The 22557-nt window shown below is 37.3% G+C and overlaps 1 protein-coding gene across 4 annotated transcripts in view; it reads left to right on the plus strand.

Moving 5' to 3' along the window:
• The window catches only part of DCAF6 (DDB1 and CUL4 associated factor 6), a 90415-nt gene that overhangs the window by 24334 nt on the left and 43524 nt on the right, over positions 1 to 22557 (plus strand). For all 4 annotated transcript variants that reach the window (XM_040583006.1, XM_040583007.1, XM_040583008.1 and 1 more), the window contains exons 4-10: positions 3741 to 3926; positions 9050 to 9163; positions 10439 to 10574; positions 12518 to 12732; positions 15375 to 15468; positions 18543 to 18662; positions 18908 to 19153. In XM_040583006.1, coding sequence (XP_040438940.1) covers positions 3741 to 3926; positions 9050 to 9163; positions 10439 to 10574; positions 12518 to 12732; positions 15375 to 15468; positions 18543 to 18662; positions 18908 to 19153 — 1111 coding nt within the window. The remainder of the gene's footprint in view (positions 1 to 3740; positions 3927 to 9049; positions 9164 to 10438; positions 10575 to 12517; positions 12733 to 15374; positions 15469 to 18542; positions 18663 to 18907; positions 19154 to 22557) is intronic.

A 22557-nucleotide genomic window follows, 5' to 3' on the forward strand; every position in this document is an offset into this window, starting at 1 on the left:
CCACCCCCCCCCCCCCCATTCAAATGTAATTATAAACCAGCAGGTACTAGCAAGAAGACTTATTAATCAGTGTTGTTCCTGAAGCGTACTAGAGAGGTGATTTTTTTACTGCCTCTGACAGTTGTGTTAGCTTATTTTCTCTGGCTTGAGTAACAGAATCAATACAGGAAAAGGGAGCAAATTGGTATTAGTACCAGAACTCTACTGTAATTCTGTCATCTTGGCAGATATCCTTATCACCATATTTTCTGTTATGAGCTGGCTACAGTAACAAAAATAGACTTCAGCCATCAATGTAGTCTTCTGTGTTAGTAAAGTATCTGATTTAGTAAGGAAGCATTTAATCTTGTTTAATTCTTATTTACATGAGTTTTATGTAAGTCACTCCAGTTTGTGTTATCTATGGCCAGATGCAAATACTAATTGTTGCTGTGAAATGTGTCTCAGAAGGAGACATTTTTCTAAACGTTTCTCAAGTTTAAATAGGTTATATGCTTATAGTGTTTGTGCATCTGGGGAGAAATGTGTTACTTTATTTGTATAGTAATTGCAAGTCTACATCAAAAGGATGAGCACTTTATTATAGTTTTGGAGTGGCTGAGAAGAATTCGTCTTGTGGAGCTTTTCTTCCGCATTTTACTTGTTTTAGGCATCACGAGTACGAGGGGTGGGGAGGGGGGAAGAGTTTGGCTGGAGCTCAAGCTCTACCTGCTGCAAGTATGGATTAAAAAGACAGGAATTCCTGTATTCCCATCAGGTTGAGCACTCAGTTTTCAAAATTTTTAAATGGAGCCCAAGACTTCTCTTAGCTAATACCTGTGTGAAGACAGGATTCTTAGGAGTTAATTACACTTGAGGTTTTTGAATCTTCAGCCTGGTTTGCCTTCTGGGAGAGAAAGGGTTCAGCTTGCAGGAGAAAGGTGCTGGGGAGGATTTGGGGGGTGCTTAGTGGGGCTGAAGATACACAGCTTTTCTAGATTCATGTTTGCTACTTTTCACTGCAGGGTGGGGTTCCATTAGGTTTGCTTTCCTTTTACTTCTAAAGGGGGTTTGACCTCTTCAAAGGAAGTACTGTTGAAAAGGCTGGATTGTAAATGATTCTGTGGCATCTTGAGTGGGAACTCTAAATTAAATACATCTTGAAAAACTTAGTAACCCACTGATATTTGATTTGCATTTGTTTCAGCAGGCTTCTTTTCAAAAAGTAAGCCAGAGTGGAAATAAAACCACTTTTTAAAACTGGTTTTAGTTTTTAACGTGATTTAAAAAATGCTGTTTTTTTCATTATGGTAACTTTTTATTGTAAACAGAACTTAAACATTTCAGATTTAAAGAAGACAACAGAGTAGCTGCCAGAAATTCTGCTTCCTTGGAGGAAAATACTTATTGTTAGGGATGGAGCTTGTATGCAAGCTTTTGGGATCGCTACATAAATTAGTAATCCCATCCCAAAGATTTAATTTGTGCTTTTACGAGATACATTTTGATTTCTTGAATTTGTTGCCTCTTCAATTGATTTTCTGTGTAAAATATTACTTAAGAAATTACAAAAGTTATGAGGATGTCAGAATTACTACAGCTAGTAAACTACTTTAAAGAACATCTGAAATCCTTTGCTTCCCCCTCCCCCTTTTCCTCAGTGATTAAGTATTTGTAGTCTCTTATATGTCGGTAGTAAAATACTCCAATGGAGTGAGGTGGTAGTATTGTTTCACTCTGCGTAGCGACAATAGGCTTTTGAGGATTGGTTGTGTGTGTTGTATTTTCTCATCTTTTTCGCTGCCTAGGTACCAGCAACTTTGTATGCCTCTTTCTTCTCCCTCCAAGGCAGCCTAACAACCAGAGTAGAAAAGGATGTACAAGTCAAGGCTGTACAAGGATGTGCAAGTCAAGAAGGGCATGGAAAGTCTTCTGCATATAATAAATGCTGTGATACTTTAATACTTCTTATTGCAACATTGTGCAACATAGGAAATTGAGGGGCATGTGAGAGGAGGTTAGATCCATATGTGAGAAAACTCTACTGAAAATGCGTAACTGTCTTTTTTTTTTTTTTTTTTTTTGAATGCTGTTTCAGTTTACAGTGGAGAAGAGAAGAAGGGAAGGAAAGAAAAATCTAAAAAGAAGGGTTTTTTCCAAGTTTGAGCGCCATCATCTCCATGTATAAACTGAGATCAGCAGATGGGAAAAACTGCAGCAGAAAATTAGAATAAATTAGCTATTGTCTGCATGAAAAGCAAGGGCATTAGATTGGGCTTGTGCGAAAAAGGGGGGAAAGTAAGAAGTATCTACAATTCGGTGAGAGAAGGACATTGTACACCAGAGCAAAGAAAAAAACCCCTCTGCTTGCTTATATTCAGCAGTAGAGGAAGTGGTGGTGAGCTGGCAAGATGGTAGAGAAGCCCCTAGTAGTTTAAATTTATTTAGTTTGGGTTTAATGACTAAGATAAAAAAGGATTTCTTGTCAGGACAAAAATATTTCTTTCACAGTAGCAGTAATGTAAAATCAGAAGTGGTACGGGCAGGTGATGTCTTTAACTGACATCTGAACTAGGGTACCTTATGGACTTCTTGGTCTGAGTCGCTTTTTTGATAGAGTTCCTAATTTCTTTTGAATGTCTGGATTTGGAATGCTTTCAGTAAATTGCAGAGATCTGAACCAATCTAAATGAAGAAGCATATTTATTGAAATAAAATTAATGGGTTACATCTCCTGATTTTGATTATTTTTCTTAATACTAAGCCTTGCGTATCTTTCAGAATATGCAGATACACTTAATCTTTTTTTGTGTGAATTGTTTAAAAGGTGTGAAATAGCACTTGTGAAATATTAGGCATGAGCTGTTGCTCGGAGAGAAACTTCATTTGCATAGTATTTTCTTTGATTAAGTTGATTGAGTGGAAATTTGGAAGTAATTTTAATACTGTAAACAGCTTGGTGAGTATCTTTTTCCTATTAGTGGTGAAAATGGAGTTTGGTTTAAGTGCTGCAGATGGGAGAAAGAAGGTAAGAATAGAACGTTCACTAGTGCACAGGGAAGTGTATGGAGGGGTTTTTTTTTGGTTTTGGTAGACTAATAAGTATGTTAGAAAATATAAAGAGTTGTCACAAAGTGTTTTAAACCAACTGATGGTAAAGTAAATTATATGCTTCTCTGCTGTACTGTAGATGAATGACATTCTTAGCTTATTGCCCTGTAATCATGTTCTGAAATCTTTATTTTTGACTGGTTTCAAAACATCCTTTCTTATAAACTTCAGTTGTCCTTTTTAAAGTGAGTTTATTTTAAGAATAGCATGAATTTTTAAAGTCTATAAAGTTGACTTGGATCGCAATGCCTTATTCTTCTTGACCCGCAATACCCCCAGATCTTCTAAATCCCTCCTCGCTGACATGCTGGCTGGCTGCGCTATCACCCTGGGCTAATGTTTTACTTGGAGAAACTTGATGTTTTATATCGCTAGCATTTTAAAAACAAAAGGTGGCAGTTGCATTTCAGTCCTTTCATTTTGTAGAGTACTTTGTGCAAGTGCGTAAGTGAATGTCTCTTGTGGAACTGCTTCGTTCTTAAAAGAAATTCGGTGTAAAGACAGCGTCTCTGTTCTGGTGTATTAAACTGTAGGTTACTGGCAGCCTGTAATAACTGATGTTTTATAGTGCCAGAGTCTGTTATTTCCTATTCTTCATTGCCTTTGAAATTATTAAACTGATACAGCCTTCCTTTTTCTCTCTTCCTTAGGTTTTAACAACCATTCGCTCAGGACACAGGGCCAATATTTTTAGTGCAAAATTCTTACCCTGCACCAACGACAAACAGATTGTATCTTGTTCTGGAGATGGAGTCATTTTTTACACTAATGTTGAACAAGATGCGGAGACCAACAGACAATGCCAGTATACATGCCACTATGGAACTACCTATGAGGTATCTCACAAAAGTCTGATAATTTTTAAGATGGATAGAACACGTATTTTCTTGTATTGTTGCCCAAGATTTTAACCAGACTGCCGAAAGCTTTATTTCAGTGAGAGCTGCAGAACCTTCCTTCTATTTTTGGTTTTGTTTTTTTTGTTGTTTTGGTTTTTTTCTTATTTGGTTTGCTTTGGTGCGTGGGTTTTTTTTGTTTGGGTTTTGTTTTTTTTTTTTTTACATTCTTAGAGTAGGCTTTCAATGAAAAATAAGTTGTCTAAATTAAATGGAAGACTTTCCAAAAGGTACTGCTATTAAGACCACTTTCTTTGCAAATGTAGCTGCTAAATACAGCTTCACTGAAAGAATCCTCTGCAGAGCAAAACTGATTTAAATTGTGCTGTGAATTTCTTTCTGAAGTAGTTTGGGGAGTGGGGGACAGTGGCTATGATTTGCATTTTAATTTCTCTTCTCCCCTTCCCCAACTTTTCAGCAGTTTAATGCCTTTTTCACAGTTTAAATTCTTCTAAGAAATGTTTATTTCAGCATGTGTGAATAAACCTATTGATAGTTTTAGGTAGTTTCTCTATTTGATTTTATAGTTAATTCTTCATGTGTAGATTCAGCACCAGTGTTTTCAATCCTTGCTTGGAAGTTTTGTTCCTATAAATAGGCAAGTGAAGAAAAAAAAATGTTACTTAAGTTAGGAAGATAATCAGATTTATTGACCTATTTATTTAATTGACAGCAAAATCTGCTTTTAAAACTTACTGTGCTTAAAATAGAAAAAATACTGCTATTTCCTTCATAGGTTATAAATGTCCCAATGTTGTGGTTTTTGATTATTTTTTCTTTGTTTGGTTTTTTTAACTACCACAGTACACAGAGAGGGGGAAAAAATGCCAAACTGATCGCTGCTTGAACTATTTCACTCAGATTTCATGGCAAACTTTTAAATATCTTTCTTTGTAGGTTAAGTGAACAGAATATTTAAAAATACCTGTTAAGAAATCAGGTGTTTGTGTATGTGAAAAGGCTGTGTGAAAAAAGAAAATGGATGCAGTACTGCCAGAATTAATTTTTGATCATGTATAGATGTGTCCTTACATTTGTAATTACCTGTTTTCCATTAAAGGTTTTGTCAAAAATGCTTCTTGTCTGCAGGGTAACTGTGTAGGTCAGTTGAGAGAACCTTGTGGTGTTCACTCCATTTCTGGGATTTGTGGTTTTGGTTTTCTTCTGTTTTTGTTTGGTTTGATATGGTTTTGCCTGGGGTTTAATATAAGACTGTCTTTTCAGTTTTGCAAAATGCGCTTCTGGATCCCAGGCTTGCATCATCTGCTTTTATTTTGGAGATTTGTTTTGCCCGAGAAACTGCTGTTGCCTTTGAATAGCATCAGTCCTTATGGCCCAGGGTCAGAAGCTTAAACTGCCTCAGTTCCTGCTGAAGTTTACTATAGATAGTAGTCTATGTGCTACTCTGTGGATTCTGCGCGTTGGTTGGATGTTCTCTGTATCTCAGATAAAACCTGGCTTTTCACCAGAACCTCTAGAGACCGAGATGCTATTTCTTAAAAGCGAAATGCCCTGCTTGAGGATGCGGGTGGTCAGGTCCTTGCACTGTGACTTCGTGGGGAAATAAGAGCCCCCCCCTTGGTGGTGGGCTGCAGGCTTGGGGGCAGCCACTTAGGGGCTCAACGGGTACCTCTGTCCCCTGCGTAGCTAGCTGTGAGTACTGTATAAAGCAGCTTTGAGCTTGAGACTAGGAGAATGGTTATGGATACGGTGCCGAGGAGCGGTGAAGGCAGGAGTAGAAGTATCATTGGAGCAGTGGGTTTGGGTGTGTGAGGTTTGGGTTTATGGGCGAGGCTGCTCAGAGTGCTGCTCATGAAGGAGTTGATGGCCGCGTGGAAGTCGCTGCGGTGGTCTGAAGTGTTGATGTGCCTGAGCTTGTGTTGACCAACGCTTTGGTTGATCCCATAAAGTGACTGACACCAGGTGGTGCTGCAAACCAGTGGTCAGGCTGGGAAAATGCAGTGAAAGCAGTTGCCAGTTGTGCTTGTTGGGTCAGGAGTAGTAACGGAGGCTCGAACATAACACTTCCAACCTGTAGTATGAGATGTGGGTTGTCTGGTTGTCTCTTCGCAAGGTGTTGTTTGTCATCAGTAATGATGGTATGCGCGTTGCAAGTTACTAAACCAGATGATAAATATAAACTTCATAGGTACAACAAATTGAACTTGTCAGACTGTAAGAGTTTGAAAAATATTTTAGAAGAAATACGGAGAGCCTAACAGTTTGGCAAATCATGGTGCAAGTTTTATTGTTGTCCATACAGAACGACTAAACTGAGCAGTAAGTAGTTGTAGAATATAGTAGAATTCTTCAAAATCATTCGTTGAAGAAAGTACGGATGGTTGCTGTATTGCACAGTCAAACCGGTGGCATTTGGTATGGTGTTTATTCCGCAAATAATGTGAACAAGAGGACATTATTGTTTTGAGTGACAGCAGTGTGATACTGTTTTGGTCCTTTGTACTGCTTTTCAACACAGGTAACAGAAGGAATCTCAACCCCCTTGTATAACTGACTCTTTTAACAACCGTGTCTCTTTCTGAGGTTACTTTTCTTCACCTGTTTTGCACTGAGGTTTAACATATCTCAGTTTGACCTCTCCTCAAAAGGATGGGTTTATTATACTTTTGGGAGGTACTTTTATAAAGGCTATAAATTCTGTTACTGTGTCTTAAACCTGATATTTGAACGTGAAACGTATGCATTACCTTGTGGCATAGCAGATCTTTTTTTGAGCCTTGGCATATGAAAGTATAATAAATAGCAGGGTTTTTTAAGTAAATGGCTGAGATACAGCTTTACCTTATGACATAACAAACTTGGTCACTGAGAGGTTTCTGGAGTGGGAAAATAATTTCAAAATAGCATGACGTTACTGCCCAGCTGTATGTAACCACATCATTGTATTAAATATAGAACTTTGACTCATTGGATTCTCTAAATAACAAAAGCTTGTATCATCTGCCCCTGAGGTACCAATTCTAAATTTGAATGTGGTATGAATTTGTACTGCACTTTAAACTTGGAGTTTATGGCAGTCCAAGACGTTAGAAAAACATCAATTGAAAGAGAGTAATGTGGAAATTTGTGTAGATTGTTATGAACTGTGAGATAACTGGACAACTGTTTTTCATTCTGGGGGAGAATAGAGTAAGTAGAGAGAGGGAGACATGTTCTTGAAATGTTTCTGGACAATTTATTTTTTATACATTTATTTTTACTCAGCCAAATGCTTTTCTTTATTGCCCTTTATGTTAATTGCATTTCAGAAGAAGAATGTAATTTTATGGAGAACTCTTACCTTCATATTTTCAATACAGTAACATGACCATATAGCTATATATTTTTAAAGTTAAATAGAAAATGAATTTTTTTTGTTAGTAAAAAAAGGATTAAAATTATATATATAATGTGTAGTTGTTGAACTTAAATTTAGTAATAATGACATAATTATTTGAGTCAGCACTTCTGAGTTTCTATTTTAGTGCTTATAAAGTACTTAGTATGTTTTTAAACACCGCACAAAAATTGTGTGTGCAAGTGGAGGTATGTACTGCAATATTACATGCATATTGTCGAACAGTATTAGTGTGAATAAAAATAAAATACAACTACTAGAAATAAGGGCTCGCTGTGTTATACCACGTTCAGCAACATTCTTGGTACGAAGTAAATGTTCTCAATAAAAGCTCTGCATCGAAATACAGCAAAAATGCTGGAAGGATTTCGTGGATTGAAGAACAATTGCTGGCTTTTATAACTACACCAATGAGATTAGTTTGAGTGAATTTGTAGTCAAAAACACTCTTTTCACTATGTTATGCTAACGTATTGAGGAATAATGGTCAAAACTCAGAAGTTTATTGTTCCATTGTTGTTAAAACCTTGGGTTTGTTATGCCTGCTAAACTTTTTGTTTGTCAGCAGTAAGATTTGGCATGGCAGACCTTGTCTTAGTTAATTTATATATATATATAAATGTATTTTTTATATATATATAAAAAATGTATTTTATTTATTTTTATATATATATATAAAAACATTACAAGACAAAATGCTGGATCCTGCAGCGATTACCGGTGTAATCCCACTTCAGAGAGATTTGCTGATATCCGTATTTATTAAGAGTTGAAGGGGAGAATAAATTATCACATTAAAAATGTGAAGAATCACTCATTTACTCTGTGTTGAATTAGTGTATTGCACAATTACTGATTTTTGCAGCTTTCTAAATTTCTATGAAGTTACTGATAGTAGCAGTAGTGTAAGAGAAAAAAATACTGCTAGTTTCCACAACATGCTCTGCTTTGTATTTAAAGGATAGCATGTAAAAACATGACTTTTCATGTGCATTCATTGACCTGTGGAATTCAGCTTTAATATTATCGTTCCTTGCCTTTTTATTTTGTTTTAAGGAGGCCTTCTTGAGTGAAGCTATACATGTGAGACTCCATCTGAGTCTTCTCTAGTTTGAGTAGGGCTGAGGTCAGGAAAACGGTGCAATACAGTGTCTCTTAAAAAGTTAAATAAATAAATATATAAAATGCAGTGGGGGGGGAGGTTAGTAACACCTTTTAATGTATAGCTGCTTCAGCGGACAATTATGAATGTAAAAGAATGGCCCCATGGGACTGAAAGCCGTCTAGTATTTTCATGTCATTCAGACTTCTGAAGGTTTTTTGTTTGTTACTGTCTTTGATTAGTTGATAGAGAACAAACTGAGCTTCTGCTGAATTATTGCAGCGAATTGATTGCTCATCTGAAAACTGATTGCAGTAGATGTACGTTGCTTATTAAAAGATAATAGAAATAACTAAGTTTTGACTTACAAATATTTGATCTTATGTGACATTCCACAGTTGCTTCAAATTCAGTAGTTCAGACCTTTTCTTGAAAACAAAGACACATCAGCAGTTTTTCAGTTTTCCTCTTTATTTCAACAGAAAGCTTGACTTGCCGTAATTGCTTCAGTCTTTACTGCTGCTCAAAATATTGGTGCTTTTATTTTCATATTAATGGTATGGTATTTCTGGAAGTATTAATATTTTTTTTTCTTTTGAGCAGATTATGACAGTACCAAATGATCCCTATACTTTCCTCTCTTGTGGTGAAGATGGCACTGTAAGATGGTTTGATACTCGAATCAAAACAAGTTGCACAAAGGAAGATTGTAAAGATGTAAGAGTGAAATCTTTTAATAAAGATGACCTAAATGTAGAGCTGTACATCATACAAACATAGGATATGAATTCTGGTAAGGCTTTTAGAAATAATAGATTTCAGGGTCCTTGGTGGAGATGACAACATATTTCCCAAGAAACAAAAAAAGTTTGGGGAGTCTCTTTTAATTTTTATTTATTTATTTATTTATAGTATCTCCTGTAGCATTTTTTTAGTTTATGAACTTCAGTGTGAGGCTTCAGATATAGTAGAAAAGATTCTATGTTGAAATTGAATCTCTTGGTCTGATGTACGTTAGCTACTATAGAGTACAGAGTTCGAAGTAAAAAATGAGTCTTGAAAATCATCTGCAGCCTTGAGTTCTTGAGCATCCTTTGTCCTTCTGTAAGAAAAGATTTGGTAATGAATTATACTAGATCAAATTAGTCACTGGTGTTACTCCCTAGAAGGTAAGGTATTGGTGGTATCTACTGTGTTTACATTTCAGAAACAGTTTTAATATTGGAGAAAAACTGACAGCAGCGTATGTATTACTACTTTAGATTAATTTTATTCTGCTGTGCACTTCCTTACCCCTTCTAGGGGTTCCCTTTCCCTTTCCCTTTCCCTTTCCCTTTCCCTTTCCCTTTCCCTTTCCCTTTCCCTTTCCCTTTCCCTTTCCCTTTCCCTTTCCCCTTTCCCTTTCCCTTTCCCTTTCCCTTTCCCTTTCCCTTTCCCTTTCCCTTTCCCTTTCCCTTTCCCTTTCCCTTTCCCTTTCCCTTTCCCTTTCCCTTTCCCTTTCCCTTTCCCTTTCCCTTTCCCTTTCCCTTTCCCTTTCCCTTTCCCTTTCCCCTATCCAATTATCTGCCAATGGATGAAATCTATTCTGATCCTTTAAATCAATTTAAACTGTTTCTGTGTATGTGGTACTTTATGGAAACATAGATTACTGTTGAATTTTAAGAAAATCCAAGGTGCAAGCTAGTTTATAGATCTGTAGTTGTTATGTTTATCTATCCTTAAATGTTTGTTTCTGTTGTTTGTTTCTGTGGTTTGTTTTGGTTTGTTTGTTTTCTTTTTTAGTTGATCTCCTGCTGTATTTCTTCCTCTGATAGTTTTCCTTCTCTGCAGTGGCTTTTCTCTTTCACATATTTACAACGTACCTTCACAGGGGCAAACCTAGTTTTCTCAAAACCTCCCCGACTAATGGGCCTGTGTCCTGAAGTAAAAAATAGAATTATGTTTCAAACTTTCAGAGCTATTATTTAAATGCTGTATTTTTGTTTGTTCCAGGATATTTTAATAAACTGTCGGCGTGCTGCCACTTCTGTCGCTATCTGTCCACCAATCCCCTACTATCTCGCAGTGGGTTGTTCTGATAGCTCAGTGAGAATATATGATCGGCGAATGCTCGGTACAAGAGCAACAGGTAGGAACCATACCTTACAGTAAGCTTTTCTAACCATCTGCAGATCCTGTTTCAGATTCTTTTTTTCCAAAATGGGTGGTGAATGACTGAAGTGTAGTATCGAATGTAGCGCAGCTTTCTTCACTGAGGACTACGCTTTGTAAATAACAGAATCGTTTCACTTTAATACTTGCTAATACAGAAATCTTCAGGTAAGTAAACTTAATCTCTTCATCCATCTTAGGATATGTGATACACTGAATGCAGAAAAAGACATTTTGTCATGTCTCTCCTTTTGTCTTGAAATATGTGATTCCGAGATTCCAGAAAGCTAATGATAGCAGCCTGCAGTGGTCCACCTGAATTTTACTGTAGTTCTTTTCTTCTTGTACTCTGCCAAGCTGGAATGCATTGCTTCTTACGGGAAGAGATCTTATGAACTCTACAATATCATGCAATATGCTTACCTTTGCAGTAGTTGTTGTTATAGCTACCGTATTTTTACTGAGAAGCTACAAATCCTTCAGGTGAAAGCTAACATGCTTCCAATGCTTACCTAAGGATTTTATAACAAAAAATTCAGGTGACATGCAAAAGTGTTATGTAGTTTTAACATAGCTCTTTCTTACAATGTATGATCACTGTTTGTTTGGACACGTATGAATTAATATACATAGCTGTGCATACACATTCATACAAGTAATCAGTGTCACAGAATCTGTCATTTCTTGCAGCATTTTCCTGTTGATGATTGTGATGGAGGAGCAAGGAAACAGTAAAGATCACTCAATAAACATAAAAATAGCCCTCTCATCGTGCTAACATTCTTATAAGATTTCTTCCTTTCATCACAGTGGTCAGCAAAAATCTGTGGCAGCTGCCTGAGAAACAGATTCGGGGGGGGGTGATGTAAAGGTACTACGTACCTCTCTTGTGCTGTAACAATACAGGACTAAGATGAACTCGGGTATGCTGGCCTAGGGAGCAAAGGAAGGAAAAGACAAAATGTTGAAGACTCGTTAATTTTTCTGGTTGTAGTGGTATAGGGTTCCGTTGTTTGTTTTGGGGCTGTGTGTTTGGTTTTTGGTTGGTTTTTTTTTTTTAGAGGTGAAGTATTCTATGACTCGTGAGCAAACTATTGATTTTCACTTAAAACATTCTGTTTCAGTCCTGCTATAGTGTGAGATGATAAATTCTGAATTGTTCTGTGGTCAAGGGCAGACTGTGGCGCATGCTAAGCCACAACAGGTATGCCATGTGGGAAACAGTTACATGGCAAATTATGAGGTTTTGGAACAGTCTGGTTTTTTGAATGTTGGATCTTCTTAGAGGTAACTTTTATTTGCTCACAAACTATAATTCTAGAATTTAAGATAGTTTTAGTGTGTGGAATGGAGGTGAGTTGTCAGGGAAGCGTGGTATGTCCAATGTATTGTATATTTCTGTAGTTTCAAAGTGACAGCACTATTATGTCTCAAAGAAAAACTACTATTTTTAAAAACATTTTGGGTAGAAAAGAGGAGATGTGTGTCCTAAACTTTTAAGGTTTCATATAATTAATTCCTTTCTAATTTGTGTGTAGATACAGATTTGCATTATTATTGTGTAAAAGTTCTTGGGTTCCAAAATTTCCATTTGTACTACATTTGACAGATAGCAACCATGCTGTCATGTGATGTATATGTGATATATAAATATATTTCTCTGTGTGTGTTCATCTCTTTTTTTTTTTTTTTAATGATGTATGTAGTGTTTGTAAACAAAAATACAGAATACCAGTAAGATCTGATATGTCATTACTCAGATCCAATTTAATGTAGAAGCTACAGGATACTTAGCTTTTTTTCTAATCATCTTTTGTTGGATGTTAAATAAGTATATTGAAGATGTTGAAAAATTGCCATAGTAAATATATGGTTTCTTTCTTCCCCCTGCACTCCTTGTTTTTTTTTTTTTTAATATAGGGAATTATGCTGGTAGGGGCACTGTCGGAATGGTGGCACGTTTTGTTCCTCCTCATCTCAATAACAAATCCTGCAGAGTAACATCTCTCTGTTATAGTGAAGATGGTCAAGAGATCCTTGTTAGCTACTCATCGGATTACATATACTTGTTTGATCCCAAGGATGACACGGCACGAGAACTTAAAGTTCCTTCTGCTGAAGAGAGACGGGAAGAGGCAAGTGATTAAGATGACCTGTTTTCATGTGTGTGTTTTTTTTCTTGTGACACACTTACATCAGTTGTATTTCCTTTTAATTTAATCTTGAATTAATGTTGATGTTCGTAGATTGAGATGTGACAAGTAGATAGCACGTGTACACCATATTTATTTATTTACAATATTTTGTTGCTCTGGTTTTCTTTCTTGTCTGGTTTTCCTCTTCTAAAGATGAGAAGGCATCTACATGAACCTCAGGTTCTAAGACCAGGAAGGGTGGTATGTCACTCTCATAACAGGTGTAACAGAGGTGTATTCTCTGTTATTTTCCATGCCACCAAAAGCATATTCTTTGAAATCAAGTATAAGTACTTTGTTTAAAGTTACCATTTAATGACAGAGACAAGGGGGTACAAAATGCTTAGATCGAGGAGGTAAGCCACCGGTACTGAGTTGTATTAAAAGTTTCAGCTGTGCAACCAAAACACAAGCAGTTGTTTCTTATCAGCTCAGCTGCAATGATGCTGACCCTTCCAGTCTAAATTTTCTGATCAGTGTAGAACAAATCTCTTTAGCCACAGTGAAATTATACATCTCTTCCCCCTCCCGCACTGCTCCAACCATCCACTACTTGTTTCTCTGGCATTATGCTCTCACCCTTTCAGAAGCTCCTCTGCTTGGTGAATTCATTACCTTTAGTCTGAGACAGGGGCTTCAAGGGAGTTTACAATGAGTTGTCAACATCCTGCTGTCTCCACCTGGAGGATGAGTGTGATGATAGTGATGGTGATTTCTTCCTCCTCTTTGCTGGGAGAAGCATGATGCTGATGTTTTCTTCCTGTTTTTTTCTTAGAATCTACTTGGAGGCTGTTTTATGTTTTTCAACACATTTTACATTATCTGTTTTCTTTATTAGTCGGCCAGTGTGGCACGGTTTTGCTTTTAACTGCTTGTTCTTTGTCCTTGTTATCCCTAAACCAATTGTTGCTTGGGTCCAACCTTTACAGTAAACAGCCACGGGTGGGTTGCTGAGAAGGTGTCTCCCTGGTACCCTCCTGTGCCCACACCTGCAGGGTATCTGCTGTCAACCCCTGCCTGTACTACTTGGTGCTGCATCGGGTGTCCTGTGGTCATCAGTAGTTCTTTTTTCTAAAGCTGAGCTAGCTAACGTTCCTGTATGTACCAAAACTGTTAACAGGTGATTGTACGCTACACATCTATGCAAGTCTCAGTAAAACTAAAACAAATTCGGTGATAAGCATCCTTTTTTTTTCTTTCTGAACAATCACTGGACAATTGCTGTTGCAGCTGAATGAGCTAACAGAACGCTCCAAGTGGAGTCCAGGCAAAGCCCGACAAGTGTGAGGCTTGCGTTGTTAGCTTCATATTAAACCTGTGGCACGTTACTAGCAATGACCATGCTCTATTTATTGGGCCACAGGCTGCTATTACTGGTACAAATATTGTTGATCAGGAAGGGGTGTAAATTCATAGAACTGAGGAGGAATGTCCAGGTGAGTTACACTGTTACCTCACTGAGGCAGGAGCGAGCAAAGAGGAACCCAGAAGAAGTGGGATGCCCTGATGGTCCTGCACTTCTCCCTCTCTTCTGTGTAACATTAACCTGATGTGAAGTAATTTGGTGGTGAACTGACTGCCCAGTCACTGTAGAGACACATGATTGTGGCCACCTATTAATAACAGATCTTACATATTCTTTTCCTTTGTAGGCATGGAATGTGTCCTGTAATCTTTGCTTGCTGCTTGATTTTCCTGAAATGCTATTTTTATTCCAGCCTGGCTTTAAGTTGTATAGAGTAGAAGAAATGTAAAGCTGGCTTTCTGAATCTGCTGGCTCCTGAAAGTTAATACTTTAACATGCTTTCACCACAGGGGTTTTGAGTTTAATTTAAAATTGTCAGCACAATTATTCACCTTTTTTTTTTAAAAAAAAAACAACCAGAAATACTCAGCCAATACACTTAATTTCAAGCTCCAAACTGCCTTTGTGAATGTTCAAAGCTCTGGCTGTATCCCTTCAAGTTGCTGGAAGTAACACTACCTATATAGTACCTGTACTATACTTCCTGCTGCAAAACCCCCTGTTATAATTTTTTTTTTTTTAAAAAAGGATGGGTTAAAAAATAAACTAAAAAGGATTTTCTTAAAATTTCTTTGTTTTAGTAATGCCTGATTGGGTTTTTTTCCTTTTGCTTAGATGCAAATGCACATTTCATTAAACCGAAGCTGCCATATAGGTTTTAACATGAAGGGGTGAATACTTTTGCGTCCAGGCTGAATTCTGGAAAACCTTAATTACTGTTCAGTATGGAAAGCCTCAATTAACATAGTAGAGTTAGTATTGCATAAAATAAAAGCTGCACTTACTCTGAGAGATTAATTTAGACTGTTGAAGTTCGGTGTAGCTAAAACTCTTGCATTCTATTGTTACAGTTTTGTGTTTATTCATAGTTGATCTGAACATATGACTGACATTCCATTTTTTTGTGACACATACAAATTTATGAAAATTAAGAAAATGGAGATACTACATTTAAATTTAGACTTAGAATTCTGTACTGTCTGAAATAAATAGCTTAGCTTTGTAATGCCCTTCTCCACCTTACCGCATCCTTTTTTTTTTTTTTTTTCCCCCCTAGTTACGGCAACCTCCTGTTAAACGTTTGAGGTTAAGAGGGGACTGGTCGGATACTGGACCAAGAGCAAGGCCTGAGAGTGAACGAGAAAGAGATGGTAAAGTGTTTCCTTTTGGAGGGAGGTTGTTGTCTTTGCTTGTGTCATTTTTTTTGTTTGTTTGTTTGTTGTTGATTTGGGTTTTATTTTCCAATTTTTCTTCAGTATTCCTGAAATATGCAGTGCTTCAAACGAAACTGTTCATGTTTTAAGAATCAGCCGGGTCTTAAGATGGTTTTCTTAGAATTTAACACCAAACTGCTATTCTACAGTGATTGTTAAAAATGTCTAAATTTAAAAATATTTTTATCAGAAAAATTGTTGCTTCAGGTAGTCTGATGTAAATCAAGGGGAGCTTGTTTCATTGTCATTAGTCATACGGTGACACAAATACCTATTTCCCTTTTTGTAGGCAAGCCTCAAATGCAATCAGAGTTACAAATTAAATGCTCTGTAACAGTTACATTAGGGGACTGGAATTCAGAGCAGTAGGATACTAATACTGTGTCTTTCACTTTTTTATAAAACACGTAGTGACTAAATTGTTATGCTTATATTTTCATGTTTGTAATGTATAACTCAATTACTTGAGGTTTCAGCGGACAGAGCATTTTGAAAGCTATGCTTTAGTAACAGAAAATGGGACACCAAAGCAGGACAGGGGATGCTTTGTCACTCATCTTACTCTCCATTTAATGATGTGTTTTTGTTTAAATCTGACAGGTCGTGGGGGTATAAGTATTTGCTCTAGATCCCTTAAATCTGTCTCGCTTCTCTGCCTACCGTTTACCTTTCTGGGTTTTCTGTTGTTTTTTTCATCCTCCTGATTCCTCAAACTAGAATAAAATTGTCTAGCTGTGTCAGACTAATGGTCCATGTAGAGTAGGATTCCGTATCCTACGCGGGCAATAGGAGATGCTGTTTAGGGAGGGAACTCTTACCTTAGTCTGTTGCCTTTGTTGCTCCCACAGTGTTTGGAATTAGTGGATTAGAAACGTTAGAGGGTACGCTCCCATCTGTTGCGTTAGAATCTGCATATGGTTCTCTTGCCCTGAGTTTCTGTAATCCTTTTTTTGAACCTGCTGATAATATTTCCTGTGGCAAAAGACTTGAGAAGTTCAGTGCCTGCTGTGTAAAGGAATACTTTCTTTCCTTTTAAACTGCTCTGTTTCATCCTATAATTCTAATATCACAGAATTTGATCATTAACAGTTTTATGTTCTGTTTACTTAGTGCCTTAGTTCCACAGATCTTATTTGTATAGCCCCTCGTGTTAGGGGCACTTTTGCTATCACTTTTGTTGCAGGTTTTTCCCATCAAAATTAATTGCTGCTTTACCTTTGCACAAAGTTACTTTCTATCTAGATTCTTTCTCGGTTAAATATTTCCAGTGTCCTTCTAGCTGTCATTTCCCCATAATGTCAAGTAAACCTGCTGGTGAGGAAATGAAGCCTGAGAAAAGGACTCCTCCAGTATAGACCTTGGCTAGATTTTTATTTTCTCAAAACAAAGCTTCAATATCTTTACTGTGCATTGTTTGAGACAACTGTATAGTGACAGAGAGAGAATGGGTATATTGCATTAGTTAGGCATGTGGTGACCTGTGCCTTATTTTCCCGTTAACCATTCATTGTTCTCTCTTCTCATCATTAAATACCTTTTGTCTGTTTTCTTCAGCTGTTGCATTCCATTTTTTGTGTTTTAAGCTCCTGAGGTCAGAGCTCCTCTGTCTGGTGTACAGGGAAGGGAGTGAGGGATCCCAGGGGAGGCTCAGAGACCTGCAGTCTGGAAATGAGGATAGACAAGGGCGTTGAGGTCAGACTGAGGGGCATTGTTTTTGTGGGAGTGGGTTGGTGTGGTCCCCTTCCCTTCTCCATTCCCAACGATGTCTTTCAAACTCAAGCAAATCATCCCAAAGCAAGGTCTAGTGCTGATATATTCAAGCTGTATCGTACCAGTGAAGATTGTCTGCAGTCCTAAAAGATCACCAGTTGCGCCAGATATTTGATTAGTTTTTCAGCTTTTATAACATCTGTGCAGGTTGCAGCACTGATCTTGTTCTTCTGTATCACTGTATACGTTCTTCCCAAGCGTGCTGCAGAATCTTTCAGTGTTAGCTTTTGTATGCAGGATATTAAAATATTTTTCACATACGTATTTTCATAAGTAATAGTACTTCACAGGGATTCTATTTCTTAAGGTCTTTCAATTACAAAACTTTTCCAAAGGTTGCTCGAACACCAGATACCTCCAAAGTGGCTAAGGGGCCATCAGAAGCTCTTAACTTGTGAGTGAAATGGTCCAGTCCAGTGGAATGGTTTTCTATTGGAAGATGCCATTCTGTTTAAAAACATCAACAAAACAAACAAACAAAAAAACCCACCAAAAAAACCCCACCAAAAACCCAAACAACCCCCTCCAAACCACCACATTTCACAGACTATAAAAAACCCTTAAAAATTCAAATATTCTATTTCAGCCTTTCACGAATGGAATTTTTCCTATCTTCTTTCTTGAAATGAATTTTCTTTCATATGTACTAAACCCAGAAATAAAATGAGAAGAAAATGTTTTGAGTTATGTTGAAAGAAAGTATGTCAGAGATTGTGCTGCTTGGGAGTCTTTGCAGTCCCGAATCTTGATCCGAAAGTGTGAAAATGAAAAACCCTAGAAGAACTCTGCAGTTGTATTACATTACAACCTTCTGGAAATATTAAAAACGTCATGTTCTAATTTTATGCTAGTCTTTTTTTCTCTTTCATTGTTTAATGACAAAATGTATTATTTTACAATTAGCTGGAAAAACATAAAATCTAGGCTTTCTTAACTTATTCAAGCAGCATTTAAAACTGAATGACGCAAATTTCACAACATCGTGTGTACAAAAGCTCCCAGGTAATTGTAAAGCAGAAAAGGAGTTGTTAGTTTTTATGTGGTGCTGGGTTCAGCTGGCAAGTCTTGCTGGACTGTTGTTGCTGAAAAAAAGAGATGGTTCAGGGGGTTACTGGTTCCGTAGCTTACAGCACAGGGTTGTTTTTTTCTATGAAGGAAGAAATGGGGGGTGGGGGGGGGTGGGGGGGGTGGGGAACGAACGCTTTTGTGAACTTGTAGATAAAACTTTGTTTGTTTTACAGGGGAGCAAAGTCCTAATGTCTCTCTGATGCAGAGGATGTCAGACATGCTGTCAAGGTGGTTTGAAGAAGCTAGTGAAGTTGCACAAAGCAATCGAGGACGAGGAAGATCACGGTCCAGAGGTGATTTCCTTCTTTTCAGGAATCATAATTACAACAGACAGTATGTTTGTACTGAATGTACAGGGAGTGAATATCAGCCTTTCTGAGGTGTAAACTGAAGAATTTTTAGTGCACTCTGAAGGACTGAGCACACCTGTTTGCCATATGAATGGTAATACAAAGGGATCTTTAGAGACAGAGTAAGTTTACCTTTGGGCTCTTGTTTTTCTTGCTTTTTTTTTATTGTTTTTTATTTTTAATCAAAGGTGGGACTAATCGGGCAGATGCTCCTGCTACTAATAATGTGCCAGCTAGTACAGAATCAGAAACTGCAATGGAAGTAGATGGTTCTGAACAACTTCCATCATCTTCCTCTTCTACAATGTCAGCCCAAGCTCCTTCAACATCATCTTCAACAGGAAGTCCCCCTTCAACTTCATTATTGTCCTCTCCTGATAATGAACAAAGGCCTTCTTTAGGGGCCTCAGCTCAACCTGTGCTCCATCAGTCTGGTGAGAAGAAATCCATCTTGTCATTGTTTATGAAAAATGCTTTCATAAGAAACAGTCTTGATTTAGGATGTTTTGACTAACTGATCTCAATCTCTCTTTTTTTTTTTTTTTTTTCTTGCACATCCTTAATGAGACTAGGTATTTTATAGTTACCAAGTGTCTGCAACTGTGGTTTAAAGAAAGAGTAAAACCATCAACTGTAGATTTTTGTCTGAAGAAGAAATCTCAAAGAGGATAACCAGTATAATCTTTTAAAGTAGAAATAAATTATTGCTTGTTTTTTCCCTAAACTTTTATTGTTCTCTTCTTGGAGTATAAGTAACATCATGCCTTCTTCAACTGTGTTTTGGCTGTAGTAGCATCAGTGCAATGGGTAGTAGAACCCTATGCTTGCTATAATGGGAGGAAGTAGAGAATGTCTCCTTCAGTAGGAATCTACATTCTCAGTGTTTCAGCCAGCAGTGTGATTTTTTTGCTTCTCAAAAGTATTTGGATAGACAGGGCTCACCTACCATGATACTCCATTATTCATTAATAAATTATACTACATACTGATTTTTAAGTTTGTGTATCTTGAAGAAACTAATCTGTATTGAATACAGCCTTACATTCTTATTGTGGGGGGGAAAGGAAAAAGTATATTGCACTGTCAGTGGCAGAAACTTATTCAGGTAGTAAAAGAGCAGGTTGTGCTTTGACTTGACCTTTTCCATCTCTATGCAGGAAAAGATGCCACAGTCTTTAATTATTTGTATGAGAGTTTATTTTTACCTGTTTTAAGTGAGTTTTAGGCCTCACATTCAGGGTGGAAAAGGCTGACGTGATCTGAAACGCCTACGGGTTCAGACGTCATGATTTTAAAATCCCGTGGCTGTTGTATCAGTTCACCTTTTGTCTTGTACATATTCTGTGGTAAAAAAATAAAGGTCTTTGTCATTGGAGAAGATGACTGACAGCATCTTCAAGCCTTAAACTGGATGTTCTGAAGTAAAGGAGAGATGGGGGTTTCCCAGGGAGAAGTGTGCCTTTCAGTGTACTGTGGCTGCTGCAGCCAAAATCTTTGGGAGAAGTGAGAATTTAGTATCTAGTATCTGAAAGACATAGAAGCTAAAGATGTAAGTTGAAATTCATTAAATATATCATTCTTGCCCTTTCAAAACTTACAACTAGTCCGGTGTTTAGAGGAAACAAGCAGTGAGCAGAAATGTGACAATACACACAGTCCAGATACTATTTCTAGAATAAGTGAATGCTAGAAAATTTACTGGCAGAGGCTTTTAGTCACCTATATTTTATATTAGTGTTGGTGTCCGCCTACTGCGATCTCAAGTTTTTCACAATATGCATACAAAAAATTACGGGGTCTACTCCAATTCAGTGTAATCCACTTTAGCTGCCACGATCTTTGGTACAGTGGAATAGTCACCAGAGAACACACATACCATTGCCAAGGATTCATTTTGATCTTTCTTTTTTTTTTTTTTTTTTTTTTTTAAGTATATGGTGTATTCTGGAGCTTACACTGGCCAGGAGAGTATGTCTTATAATAAAAATAATTGCTTCAAGCTGTCATTGAAACTTTGTGGGTTGCATAATGATAATGCACTAGATAATGCACTAGAGAGCATTTCTGGAATTACGATGCATTTTCTGTCCTGCATTTTAAAGAATGCGTGCTGACCAGAAATAAATGTTTTCCTCTTTTTCTTTGAATTTGCTTGAATTTCTAAGTAAAAGTTTATTCTGCTAGCATGAAGCTGAAGTTGTTATTTCTTAGTCCAGCACTTAAAAGCATTTCCTCTTTCCCAGTGTTACTTCAGACTTAAGACTCTCCATATATTCAGTTTTGAAAGGGGTGGAGGTGGTTGATTTGTTGGCAGGCTGGATACTTTCTAATGGTTGATGAGCTGCTGAGTCTTTTTTTAAGTAAGTCACACACACCCTAGCCCAACTTCCAAACCCACAGAAACAAACAAAACTTTATCTAGTATTCTTTACTGCTCTATGCAGGTTTTAGTGTGGGGCTGGGTGTCATATTTAAATTGTCTACAGGAGTCCTGCGGGAGTAAACTTATCAGTACTATGTGTTTACACACTTAGTAAGCGTCTTGTCTAGTTTGCGCTGCTTTTGGAACACTTAAGTGACTGTAAAACAAGTCTTTGTGTAACATGCACAGGTCCAGGGAGAGGGGAAGCTCCTGTGCAGAGAGAGCAGGTCGGGGCAGTAGCAGTGGGTTTATGAATGGGTAGACTTGAACGTGAATTTCCATTTTACAATGTTTGTACATTTACGTAACTCATAACAAGTGCTCGGTTATGAGACTTTATTTACTCAGTCTCTAGTCTATAAATATGAAAACGTGGCACTCTGCTTCAAGGACAGGATTCCCCGAGTTTGTTGTAGCTGCTTTTAGAGGTGAAAATAAAACCTGCTGTTTTTCTGGGTGACAGGATAGGGAAAGTGATTAATAGAAATAGTAGTTTTAATACAGTGGGGTTTAGTAGGAAGACCAGATAGAGGTGTGTTGTAAAAGATGGGTGACTAGAGAAGCATTTTGGAAAATGGAAGAAGGAAAGCAAGAGGCTTTCAGCCGTCATTTTGCATGAAGTGGTGGTAGATGAAAGTTTGATTATGGTAGCAAAGAGCCAGCAAATGAAGAACATGGTTCTGGCTAGTGACTTCCGAATTGGAGCATGAATTCATACTACAGAATGGAACAGGTGTGTAAACAGCTTTCCATAAATCATTTCATTTCTGCATATTTCTGTACAGAACACAGGCAGGCACTGGTGGTATTCCTGTCTTTGAAATAGCAATACCTTTGCATATGTATTATAATTCAAATATATTGTTAGTATGTTCCAGAAAATATGCCATGTGGTAGGCATTTGAGCTTCTACATATGAATGAATTACTTTGTATCTTCATGTTTTAAAAAGCACACGTTCAAAATAGACTCAGTACAAAAATGGTTCAGTACTGGCAGCTTGTTGGGATAAGTCTCTTTATCGGAATGTATATTCTAGTAGAATGCAATTGGAACATTTGAGTAATTTGCAAGTAATTAAGCGCAAAATCTCAGGAGCCTGTTCTTTTCAGTATGTTTGAATTTATTTTATTTTATTTTTTTATAAAGAGATGGAACAATTGCCGGAGATTTTCACGTTTGTCACTAAGGAAAAAAATAGCAAATTTCTATTCTTGCCCTTCTTGGCCCATTCAGTGGAAACTGGAACCATTGATTAATTTTTTACATTAGTTTTAGGATGCTGTAGTTTTAAGCTAGGAATAAACAGCAGATACAACAAACTGTAAAACATAATGGTGGTTTTCCCTCATAAATAATATTCCAGATACCACTGATCCCATTGGGAGGGAGAGTAGGTGGGCAATTGCCTGATTA

The sequence above is a fragment of the Falco naumanni genome, chromosome 2, assembly GCF_017639655.2.
Source record: "Falco naumanni isolate bFalNau1 chromosome 2, bFalNau1.pat, whole genome shotgun sequence".
Classification (NCBI taxonomy): Eukaryota; Metazoa; Chordata; class Aves; order Falconiformes; family Falconidae; genus Falco; species Falco naumanni.